This window comes from Rhinatrema bivittatum, chromosome 1, assembly GCF_901001135.1.
Source record: "Rhinatrema bivittatum chromosome 1, aRhiBiv1.1, whole genome shotgun sequence".
In the NCBI taxonomy this organism is placed as follows: Eukaryota; Metazoa; Chordata; class Amphibia; order Gymnophiona; family Rhinatrematidae; genus Rhinatrema; species Rhinatrema bivittatum.
In genome coordinates, this window is record NC_042615.1 from 276,937,969 (window position 1) to 276,950,794 (window position 12,826).

The 12,826-nt window shown below is 45.3% G+C and overlaps 1 protein-coding gene across 2 annotated transcripts in view; it reads right to left on the minus strand.

Moving 5' to 3' along the window:
- LOC115087724 (retinol dehydrogenase 11-like) overlaps nt 1–12,826 on the minus strand; it is a 101,002-nt gene that overhangs the window by 3,549 nt on the left and 84,627 nt on the right. The window contains exon 6 of one of the 2 annotated variants that reach the window (XM_029595249.1): nt 5,449–5,499. In XM_029595249.1, coding sequence (XP_029451109.1) covers nt 5,449–5,499 — 51 coding nt within the window. Of the gene's footprint in view, nt 1–1,115; nt 5,500–12,826 lie in introns of those variants that run through there. The other variant, XM_029595240.1, reaches the window with a different exon arrangement.

Sequence of the window (12,826 nt, forward strand, 5' to 3'; positions counted from 1 at the left end):
CCACGAGCTGCCTCACTCATCCCAACGCGGCCAGCTCTGTCTCATGCTCAGGACGCCATGTTCTACATATGCCGCTCAGCGCAGTTCAGGATGCTACCGTGCCTCCTTCCTCTCTGATCTTCTCTCGATGTGTGTGAGCTTGATGCCTCTAGTCTTAAAGGGCCTGTGGCGGGAAGACAGCTATGGCGTCCCTTGATGACATCACAGCACTCTTCCATTTAAGGCTCCTTCAAAGGAACATCAGATGCCTCTGCAACAGATCTCTTAGTGTGCCTCCTGGTCCCAGTGCGTGTTACAGTTGTTCTGCCTTCCTGACTCTTCATCTTGTCCCTTCATTACCCTTGCCTTGCTCTCGACTTATCCGTTTTGCCTGCCTTGCCCCGCTGTTGTCCTGTTTGCCTTTATCTTTGACATGTCTCCCTCAGCTTGACTTCTTGGATTTTGACTGTAGCTGGGACCTTGACCTTCCTTGATCGCTGCCTGGATCTGACTTCTGCCTTGGATCCAATCATTCTTTGTCTGCTGCCTGCCCTTACCTCTGGCCTGTCTACTGGCTCTTGCTGTTTGCTGCCTTCCCTTCCCTTCGCCTGGACTTGGACTCTTGCTCTTGCTATCTCCCTGGTATCCTCCTAAGACCGGCCCACTGTCAGAACCCAAGGACTCAACCTGTGGGGGAGATGGTTGATATAGGCCAAGCTCCTGTCAGTCCTGGCTTGGGATACATCTGCCAGCTGTCAGTGTGCGTCTGATGGGCTTGCTCATCTGGCCGTGCCAACCAAATTAAAGCACAAGGGTCCATTTTCATAATAGTATATTTGTATTTTGCTCAGGACTGAAGGAAATGCATTTCTGTTTCTGTTTCTCCAGTGTGTCACTGCATGGCTTCTTGGGGTTTCCATTTCAGCTTTAATCTGTATATTTCTAATTTATTTGTGGTCACTTATTCTTTATTTGATGAGGATGTGTGTATGTGACACAGGTAAGGGATTATTAGTGTGTAATTTCCATGTAGGAATTTAGAGCAGCCCAGTTTGTTTTATTTTTCTAGTTTGAGGAGTGATTAGGACTTCCGATTTTAGGTTTTAACCGATAAACCACCAATAAAACACCCCCAATGCAAAAAAATAAAAATAGGTGTTTATTAGATAAACATTAGAAAAACAGCACCTTCCCTAGTATTTTCTCACTCCTCTTTTGCCTACCAGGGATCCTCAGCTTTGTTTTGTGAATTTTCCACGCTAACGACTCCTCAGCTGCACAAATATATGTATTTGATTCATCTGGAAAAGGTAACCATAGTACCTGTGCTGCAAAAACACTGATAAACACCGCTGTTTGGTAACCCCAAAGAACCCTTAATTAGCTGGAAAATAAACACCTAAATGTGCAATTTATAAACACCAAAAATCTGAAGCCCTAGGAGTATTGCTATTCAAGAGCCTGTTGTATTATTTGCAGTGATACCTTTTCATGGGTAGGTATCTTTCATTGTTTGTCTGGCAGTTAATGTGCTATGTGGTATGGCAGGTTTGTTGTGTAGGTTCTGAGTGCATTCTTTGCAAGGTTTTGTATTACTTCACAGTATCCTTGGCACCAGAGTGAGTTTGTGAGGCAGTTACTGAAATGGCACCAGAATGTTTTTGTAGGATGAGTAGTAAGGGAAAATGTCCTGGTTCTGCTTTGCACACATTGTTGAGGGAACTGTTGTGAATACAGGGTATGTTTACAGAACTCGAGGTACAGGGTATAAATGCAGGTTCTGTCCCGTCTGTATAGACACCCCACATCTCACTTCATATAGAAGACTTGATTGAATGATGCTATCAAATAATTTTAATGGGAGTTTTACTGGGTGGCGGAAATTGGCCTGGGTTTCTTTGCTGCATAAGGCACCCTTCTGGGTAGAGATATTACTGACATGCACACCCAGCCCCTCGCAAGAATGGTGCAAAACGTTTGCAGCGGTACTTTCTGTTTTATGAGCGGAGGTGCTCTGTCTCCACATGGACTGAGCTAAGTAAGGCTCAGGTGTGGAGGAAGCCATGGGATCTCCCCCAGGACCAGACTAACAGCAATTCCCCCACCACAGATCATGTAGGATAACTCCTTATTGACAGCTGTATTGGAATGTAAGTCAGAGATGATTTAAAGTTTAATATTTAAAAGTACTGTGTCCAACTACGTGTTTTTCCCAGGATTGTTCTCAGAGGGAGGGGGGGGGGGGGGGGGGGGGGGTGGGGGGGGGGAGAGAGAGTGAGGGAAGATGGGAAAGCTGCTGGTTGTGATTGCTAGTTAATTACCAAAATCTTGATGGGCTTATGGGCCCATGCCCTAGCCTAGATCTTTCCCATACCTAACAACGCCTCTAGCAATCTGGCTTATTTTTTTACATTTTTTTCAATAGAGGGCATTTAATGTTCTGGACCCAGTGTATTACTTGCAATGCTGCTTTTTCCTGGGTAGGGTTGTTGCTGCTTGAGTCCTGGGAGTTAGTGCTGTTTTTGTATGGCAGTGAATTATGAGACATTGCAAAACACAAGATGTATTGAACTTTGTATGTAAAAATAAGCTGATAGTGTCTCCAAAACATTTCATGTTCCCCACATCCTCTTCACCTTCCGTGTTTCTGTGGCCAGTAGTGAGCAAAGAATTTCTAAGCTAAAGTTGATCAAAATATACATCCATTCCTGAATGATGCAAGAAAGACTTTGTTACTAGAGCAGAGGTTCCCAGACCTGTCCTGAAGGACCCTCAGCTAGTCGGGTTTTCAGGATCTCCCCAATGAATATGCAGGAGATAAAATTTGCATGCTATGGAGGCAGTGCATGCAAATTTATTTCATGCATATGTGTGCAGCTGAACCCTTGAGGAGAGTAAGTCTGCTTGGGGGGAGGGAAGGAGAGCAAGAATGGATGGGGGAAGTGAGGGAGAGAAAGCTAGGGGGTTTAAGCCTGGGAGAAGGTAGAGAGAGACAGCTGGGGTAGGGGTTAAGCCTGGGGGGTAGGAAGGAAGAATGAGCTGGTGGGTTCAGCCTGAGTGATGGGAAAGGGAACGTGGTGGGGGAGGGTATTGAACCTTGGGGGGGGTGGGGGGAGAAGGGAGGGAGAGAGAACTGGGGAAAGGGTTGAATCTTGTGATGAGGAAAGAAGGGAGAGAGAGACTAAGTGGCAGGGCTTGAGCTTGGGGAAGAGCACTGGAATGGGGGTTAAACCTGGGAGGAGGTGGGGGAGAGAACTGGGGTGGTTGAGCCTGGGGAAGAGAGGGGGAGAGAGCTGGAGGAGATGAAAGGTGCATGGAAGAAGTCGCACGGGGGGAGGAAATTGATGGGCACAGAATGCAGGGGGAAAAGTGGATTAGAGGATAATGATGCCAGGTGGGGGCAGGAGGGAAATAGAGGGGGGTACGGGATGATAGGGTGGTTAACAGAAGGAGGATGGGGGAGGGGAGAGAAGGAGAAGCGCAGGACAGTGTGCAGGGGGAAACAGCATTGGGGGATACAGGTGCTAAGAAGAGAATGGGGAGAAGAGTGTTAGGCAGGAAAAAGAGGGGAGTGGGGTCAGGAGAAACAGAGGATCAGTACATATAGTGTTGAGTGGGGAGTAAGGGGCAGAGAAGGTTAGAGAGGGAGAAGCTGCTGGGCACAATGTGCTGAGGAAAAGAGGGATACTGGTGCTGGACAGATGGTAGGGGGGATGGGGATACTGATTTTGTTTTTGCGGGGCTGCTGTGTTGGGGCCACTGAGCCCCCAGTGTTTTTGAGGGGGGATAGGAGGTGTTGTGCTGGAGGCTGCTGAGCCCTGGTTGATTTTGTGGGGAGTGGGGAGTGGGAAGTGATGTTGCAGTCACTCAGCTCCAGGTGTTGCTTTTGTTGGAGGCAAGAGATATGTTGGAGCTGCTGAGCCTCTATTACGGCGAGTAAAGTGGCAGTCCAGTGAGGGCCAGGCCATACAGGAGGGCTGTGGTGTTGGTCAATTTGCCTGCCATCACTCCCTCTCCCACCCACCCAGCAACAAAGCTCAACTGCTGCGGAGCAGGCCACTCTAGGCAGGACTCCCAGGAGGAGGCTACAGCATGATTTGATTCATCACCCTCTCTCCCACTAGAGTACAGACAGTCTGGGCCCTGCAGGAACAAGCAGAGCTGTGGCATAATTGGATCTGCCCCTAATCTATCAGAACAGTGCAGGCAGGCCAATCCAGACCCCCAGGAGCACAGTCAGTGGGAGACAGGGGTTGAATCTATCTTCCCTTGTCTCCACCCGGAGGGCAGCAGGCTGCATGGGAAAGAAAAGGGAAGAGCGGAGTGGGATGATTCCACCCTAAGCAGTCCTGGGGCATGGGCAGGCACAAAAGTCAATTGCCTTGAGAGAGCCCAGACTCTTAGTTAATTTTTCCTTACGGATAGGTGGAGATAATGGGCAGGGAGGGGAGCCTCAGAGAGAGAGAGAGAGAGAGAGAAAATACAGAATAGGATGGGGTGACATGGAGTTGAGAGAGACTGGTGGGGATAGGGTAGAGGGATTGAGAGCTAGAGAGAGAGAGAGACTGGGGAGGACAGGGTGGGGAGGACTGAGAAAGAGAAAGAGAGATGTACTGGTGAGGACAGGGTGGAGAGAACTGAGAAAGAGAGAGACAGGTGAGAACAGAGTAGGGAGGACTGAGAAAGACATGGGGACAGGGTGAGAGATTCAGAGAGAGACAGAGACTGGTGAGGACAGGGTGGGGGATTCAAAGAGAGAGAGAGAGAGAGACTGGTGTGGACGGGGTGGGAGTTGAGAAACAGAGAGGGGATATGGGGATTTGAGAGAGAGAGACTGGTGGAGGCAGGGTGGGAAGGATTAAGGAAAAGAGAGACAATCTGATAGGGTCAGAAGTTTGGGAGGGGACAGGGTGGGAGTTTGCGAGAGAGACTGGGTGGGGATAGGGTGGAGGGGGTTGAAAGAAGAGAGGGGGGAGGGGGAAGACTAGTGGGGCCAGGATGGGGACATTGAGAGAGAGAGAGAGAGAGAGAGAGAGAGAGAGAGAGAGAAGGGTCCTCTACCACAACCCTTATACGTGAGGCTCTCTGCTACTGTGCATTCTGGTTTCTTAGTTCTTGGTGTGTGAAAGTTTGGCCACTCATGAACTAGAAGTTGTGTTGAAAAGGGAATTCTATAGGTGTGAATGTGTCACAGGAAAATTAAGTTATTGATGCTTGAATACAGTTAACCATAAATCTCCCCAGCTTCCCCGAAATATGGCACAGTTCCCCTGGCAGCCCAGCCAGGGTTAGAATGTATTCTATCATATTAATTTCTTCTTCGGTTCATTTATCGTTGGCACTGCTGAGTCCCGTTAGCTGTTCGCTAACGTCCCACAATTTTCTTGCCATTGCAGAATCCCTGCCCTCCAGGGTAGGTAGTGTAAGGCTGCATTCGCTGTCAAAATACTTCCCAGTGATCCCTGATACCTCCTCCGAGACAGCGCAGTAGATGGAGCTCACCGCTCCCTCTTCAGGTGACTGTGGGAGAGGGAGAGAAATAGATGCTTTTCAGAAAGTGCAGAATCCACATAGAAAATATATATGTGGTTCTCAGAGATCAACAATTTTAAATTAAAAAAAATATATAGAATTAAATTATAGTGGCACCCTCAACACTTATCAAAACCATAGCTTGACACAGAAATTAAACATATTAAATACATTATATAGTATCCAGGAGGAGAAAACATCACACTCAGACCCGGGGCTAAGTCCCTGTACAGTCCAACAGCCTTGGGGCATGGGGGAAGGACAGACATGCAGAGTCCAAGAACTCTCCTTTGGGTGTACATTGCTGACTGGATGTACCGTAGGTACCAGAATAAACAGACTGGGAATTCTGGATGGGGGTTCCAACTTGAACTTTACTGCAGATCTTCCATGGTAACCATTTGGCATCATACACATTTAAATTCTGGTTACATCCATGTCCCAAAGTTACTCTCCAAACTGCTCCTCTACAGGTGAGAGTATCCCTCACTACTGGGATCCTAAAATGTTCTCATCCTCCAGGGCATCAAATGGCAAGCATCTCAGGTGGACAGAATCCCTTCCCAGACAATACCTGAGGTCCAGATTGTAGAGAATTTCTTACAATTTCTAAGTTTGATTACTTAAAAGAGTATAATTTTTATTTAGCATTGCACTCAGAAAAAAGAACCTTCTTAATTTGTCTAAATTCAGTAACTTATTAAGTGCTTTTATGAATTAAACATAATTGATTAGGTATTACACATAAATATATATATATCATCATCGTTTTAGTGAATCAAAACATATACTTTCTCACAGTGTTTTCTTTTTATTATTTCTCTAATGGATTTCCAACATTATAAAACAAGATAACGTGACATGAGAAAAATAGGTGAAAAACAAGAAAATACATGTATATACAATATACATTAGAAATATACATCAAATTTAGACCTCCGATAGGAGGACTTTAAAAAGAAAAAAACAAAGAAGAAATATTACTTTATACTGTCTATGGCAGAGCTTTCCAAACTTTTCATGTTGGTGACACACTTTTTAGACAAACATAATTTCACAACACGGTAATTCAGTCTACTAGTAAACCAGAGGTTAAAGGTTAAACGAACGAAACATATTTCGACAATTTATGTATGTTTCCTTAAATATATACATAAATAAAATGTTTCACGACACAACCTATCTCATGAAAACCTTAAATTTATATTAAAAATATATATTCCAAGATTCATGTTATTATAATTTATGAGAAACAATAATAAAACAAATTGTCTGTCCCCCACACACTCATCTCTCTCCTCCCCCCAGCACATGTCTGGCCCCCACACACTCATATCTCTCCCCCTCAAGCACATGTCTGTCCCCCCAGCACGTTTGCCCCCCACTCACTCATCTCTCTCCCCCCCAGCACATGTCTGGCCCCCACACTCATGTACCTCGTCTTTTTGATTGTTGCCAGTTAAGTGCTTCACTCCCTTCCATGATCACCAGACACTGCTGCTTGCAGTCAGTACTCCTCATGGCCAGGCCTCATCGGCAGCAGCAGCCAATGCAAGGATGGCTGGGCTCGTTCCACCCACCAAGCCCCCCCAAAAAACGCGATTGACAGCAAAAATAACCCAATAATAAGCAACCCATAAACTGAAAAAAAAAAGTGAATCTCTAGAAAAAAAAAAGCCCAAACTCGCATCAGAGTTGACCGGGCTTGCGCGACACACCTGCACACTGCAGGCGACACACTAACGTGTCCCGACACACAGTTTGGAAAGCTCTGGTCTATGGTAACAGATTTATGATTTTGTTGCCCCCATGCACAGTATATTTTACAAAATATTTATGCTAAAAAAACTTAAACCACTTCTTCTTCCAAAAGATTTTCGCTCGGTCACCCAAGCTCTAATCCTATCCTCTCTAGATTATTGCAATTCACTATATCTTGGCTTGCCACAATCAACCATACAACCTTTACAGCTAATACAGAATACCGCAGCCCGAATGTTGTGTAATGTATCCCGACGAGACCATATTTCACCTGTTTTGCAATATTTGCATTGGCTTCCCATTCCATATCGCATAACCTACAAAGTTCTATCCACCATTCATAATCTGCTCTATAATACTAACGCTATTTGGCTATGCTCACTTTTAAGAATTTACAGACCGACTAGGCAACTCCGTTCTTTAGATAAATGTATTTTAGAAATACCAACAATAAAATCTGCTACCTTATCTCTAACCCGCAAACGAGCATTTTCTGTAGCCGGCCCAATAATGTGGAACTCACTTCCAGAACATATCCGACTGACAGCTAACCGCTCAGAATTTAAGAAACTACTAAAAACTCATCTCTTCTCCAGTGCATATAATCTATATTAAAAATCTTCACACAACATTACAGTATATAACTTCAATTTGTTCAAATCTTGTTTGTACTAAGTATTGTAATTATGTTTTTAATATGTGACCAAATTATGTATGTTTGAATATGTGAACCGTCTAGACGGATAGTTTACCTTCCCATTGTGCGGTATATAAAACTTTTAAATAAATAAATAAATAAATAAATAAATAAATAAATAAATAAATAAATAAATAAAATAGGTGCTGTCATCCCGTCATCCCTCTAACCCCCCTCCCCCTCCCCCAGGCTGGACATCAGAAGGTCTAAGACACAATCCCCGAGTTTCCTGTGGCAGCTCAGGAGTAGATCCTGTGGCAAACATTAAAAAATTCTACAGCAAATTGACAGCCATTTCCATCTGTTATATTACATTATAAAAATAAATTATTTTTACACCCTAATTATTAGTATTATTTTCTTACAGGCCGATACAGTAAGGAGCGTTAGGAAGAGGTGCGTTACGGCCGGGCGCACCCGCGTTTGCCGCACGCACAGTTCAGATCACCTACCGCTCCATACTGTATTTAAATAGCTTGCAAATGCAAGCCGCATCCAAGAAGCGTTCGTGACGCGTTAGGCCCGTGCAATCCATTTTACTGTATAGAGCGCTATACAGCGCCTATACAGTATGCTGGGTGCGCTGGTACCTGTCATTTCAAATTGCACGCACAGGCGTACGCAGGCGTGCATTCATTCACCTTCGCCAGCAGGGCAGGGGAGCCAAAGCGGCTTCCAGCAGCCCCCGCCGGCGAAGGTGAATGAATGCAATTTGGGCGCTCAAGGCAGTGCATTAGCGAACGCCGACGTCACACGCCATGACGCCAAACGTCGTGACGTCACGCCTTGAGTGACCAAATTGCATGCACAGGCGCGCATTCATTCACCTTCGCCGGCGGGGGCTGCTGGAAGCAGCTTTCGCCGCTGGCTTCCTCCGCTGGATGGATGCACGCCCGCCGGCGAAGGTGAGTGAATGCACGCCCGCCGGCTCCTGTCACGTACGGGCATGCATTCATTCGCTTTCGCCCGTACGCTTTCGCCCGCCGCCGGCTGCCCCCGGGAGGCAGGGGAGCCGCAGTAAGTGCCTCGGGAGGAGGAGGAGAGAGAGAGAGGACTGTTCAAAGAAAATTCACATGCAGTAAGTTTACTTTTATTATACTTTATTTACTTTTGTTTTAATGACATGTTGATTTTCACCCTTTCGCCTTGCTTCCGGAGGGGGGGGGATTTTGACCGGAGCCTGCCTATTGCTGTCACACCACACTAACGCCAGGGTAAAGGTCCCGGGGGGTGAGGGGGTCGTTTGCCCATAAAATTTCATCTCTCTGACCCGACGCTCCACACTAACGCAGGGGTAAGGGTAGGTGGTAAGTTAGCAGGTTAATCGTGCGGCAAAACTACAGGTTAAAAAGGAGATAATCGGGGTGCACATTGCTGTATGGGAGGGAATAGCTAATCGGAGCGTTTACATCTCATATACATGCTGCGGGCGGAAAGGGTTACTGGTTGATTTAAAGAAGCGGTAAGGATGAGTTTAAAGGGGTAGTGAATTGCGGGTTGGACTTACGCGGCCAAATTGTGAGTTAGAAGCGGGTTAGAAACAGGGTAACCGTGGCTGCGCTTTACTGTATCGGCCTGTTAATTTTTATTGGGTGAAGAAAAGTGATATCAAGAATTAGTACAAGGAGACTTCAGGAATTGGAAAAGGAAGGGAGGAGGATCAGGAATGGGGTGAGGAGAAAGGAGGAGGAGTGTGCAGCTGTGTAGGGCGCGCCTTGGTGCAGGCCTCTCCTGAATCTTTGACATGTTTCCAGTTCCAAGTCTTCACTTTCTCGTCTGGTGTCTGCTTCGCTTTCGGCGTGGTCCGCGACCAGCCATGGGCGGCTGTGTAGGGCACGCTGCGGTGCAGTACTCACCCTGTACTAGTGCCTGAACCCTGAATCCTTGCCTGAGTCTTCCAAGTTCCAAGAAACCTTGTCTGAGCCTTCCAAGTATCCTGAAACCTCATCTGAGTCTTTCAAGTTCCACGTATCCTCGTCCAAGTCTTCCAAGTTCCTTGAGTCCTTGTCCGAGTCTTCCAAGTATCCTGAGATCTCATCTGAGTCTTCCAAGTTCCTTGAGACCTCGTCTGAGTTTCCTAATTCCTGAGTTCCATGTCTTGTCTTGTTCCTGCCCTCAGCCTCCGTCTGGCCTCACGCACTCGTCGTTCCCAAGTGGCTGTAGGGCTACTCTTGAGACCAGCATTTCTTTGCTGGGTCTCACCGGTGTGTGCACATCCAGTGGAGGGCTGAGCCTGCCTTGTTCCAGTTCCTGAGGTTCATAAGAACATAAGAAAATGCCATACTGGGTCAGACCAAGGGTCCATCAAACCCAGCATCCTGTTTCCAACAGTGGCCAATCCAGGTCATAAGAACCTGGCAAGTACCCAAAAACTAAGTCCATTCCATGTAACCATTGCCAATGGCAGTGGCTATTCTCTAAGTGAACTTAATAGCAGGCAATGGACTTCTCCTCCAAGAACTCATCCAATCCTCCTTTAAACACAGCTATACTAACTGCACGAACCACATTCTCTGGCAACAAATTCCAGAGTTTAATTGTGCGTTGAGTAAAAAAGAACTTTCTCCGATTAGTTTTAAATGTGCCCCATGCTAACTTCATGGAGTGTCCCCTAGTCTTTCTACTATCCGAAAGAGTAAATAACCGATTCACATCTACCCGTTCTAGACCTCTCATGATTTTAAACACCTCTATCATATCCCCCCTCAGTCGTCTCTTCTCCAAGCTGAAAAGTCCTAACCTCTTTAGTCTTTCCTCATAGGGGAGTTGTTCCATTCCCCTTATCATTTTGGTAGCCCTTCTCTGTACCTTCTCCATCGCAATTATATCTTTTTTGAGATGCGGCGACCAGAATTGTACACAGTATTCAAGGTGCGGTCTCACCATGGAGCGATACAGAGACATTATGACATTTTCTGTTTTATTCATCATTCCTTTTCTAATAATTCCCAACATTCTGTTTGCTTTTTTGACTGCCGCAGCACACTGAACCGACGATTTCAATGTGTTATCCACTATGACACCTAGATCTCTTTCTTGGGTTGTAGCACCTAATGTGGAACCCAACATTGTGTAATTATAGCATGGGTTATTTTTCCCTATATGCATCACCTTGCACTTATCCACATTAAATTTCATCTGCCATTTGGATGCCCAATTTTCCAGTCTCACAAGGTCTTCCTGCAATTTATCACAATCTGCTTGTGATTTAACTACTCTGAACAATTTTGTGTCATCTGCAAATTTGATTATTTCACTCGTCGTATTTCTTTCCAGATCATTTATAAATATATTGAACAGTAAGGGTCCCAATACAGATCCCTGAGGCACTCCACTGTCCACTCCCTTCCAATGAGAAAATTGCCCATTCAATCCTACTCTCTGTTTCCTGTCTTTTAGCCAGTTTGCAATCCATGAAAGGACATCGCCACCTATCCCATGACTTTTTACTTTTCCTAGAAGCCTCTCATGAGGAACTTTGTCAAACGCCTTCTGAAAATCCAAGTATACTATATCTACCGGTTCACCTTTATCCACATGTTTATTAACTCCTTCAAAAAAGTGAAGCAGATTTGTGAGGCAAGACTTGCCCTGGGTAAAGCCATGCTGACTTTGTTCCATTAAACCATGTCTTTCTATATGTTCTGTGATTTTGATGTTTAGAACACTTTCCACTATTTTTCCTGGCACTGAAGTCAGGCTAACCGGTCTGTAGTTTCCCGGATCGCCCCTGGAGCCCTTTTTAAATATTGGGGTTACATTTGCAATCCTCCAGTCTTCAGGTACAATGGATGATTTTAATGATAAGTTTCAAATTTTTACTAATAAGTCTGAAATTTCATTTTTTAGTTCCTTCAGAACTCTGGGGTGTATACCATCCGGTCCAGGTGATTTACTACTCTTCAGTTTGTCAATCAGGCCTACCACATCTTCTAGGTTCACCGTGATTTGATTCAGTCCATCTGAATCATTACCCATGAAAACCTTCTCCATTATGGGTACCTCCCCAACATCCTCTTCAGTAAACACCGAAGCAAAGAAATCATTTAATCTTTCCGCGATGGCCTTATCTTCTCTAAGTGCCCCTTTAACCCCTCGATCATCTAACGGTCCAACTGACTCCCTCACAGACTTTCTGCTGTGGATATATTTAAAAAAGTTTTTACTGTGAGTTTTTGCCTCTACAGCCAACTTCTTTTCAAATTCTCTCTTAGCCTGTCTTATCAATGTCTTACATTTAACTTGCCAATGTTTATGCTTTATCCTATTTTCTTGTGTTGGATCCTTCTTCCAATTTTTGAATGAAGATCTTTTGGCTAAAATAGCTTCTTTCACCTCCCCTTTTAACCATGCCGGTAATTGTTTTGCCTTCTTTCCACCTTTCTTAATGTGTGGAATACATCTGGACTGTGCTTCTAGAATGGTATTTTTTAACAATGACCATGCCTCTTGGACATTTCCTCACCTTGATCCTGGTCCAATCTTGTTCCAACTCCAGCCCATGCCTGAACACTCTCACCTCCCACAGTGTGTGTCTTGGAGCTTCTCCCTGAGCCGAGCCATGGCCCAAGGGCAAGCGACCACGCCTCCGCATTCGCAACAATTACAAATTGGTTGAATGACTTACCACAGTAAGTAATGGTAAACAGAAGTTACTCTGAGGAAATAAAAGTCATAAGTGGAATGTCTCAATGATTGGTTCTCAGGCCAGTTCTGTTCAATATCTTTGTGGGCGATACTGTGGAAGGGTGAGAAAGAAAAGTTTGTCTTTCTGTGGATGATACTCAGATCTGCAACAGAGTGGGCACATTTAAAGGAGTAAAGAGAATGAGAAGTGATCTAAGAAAGCTTGAAAAG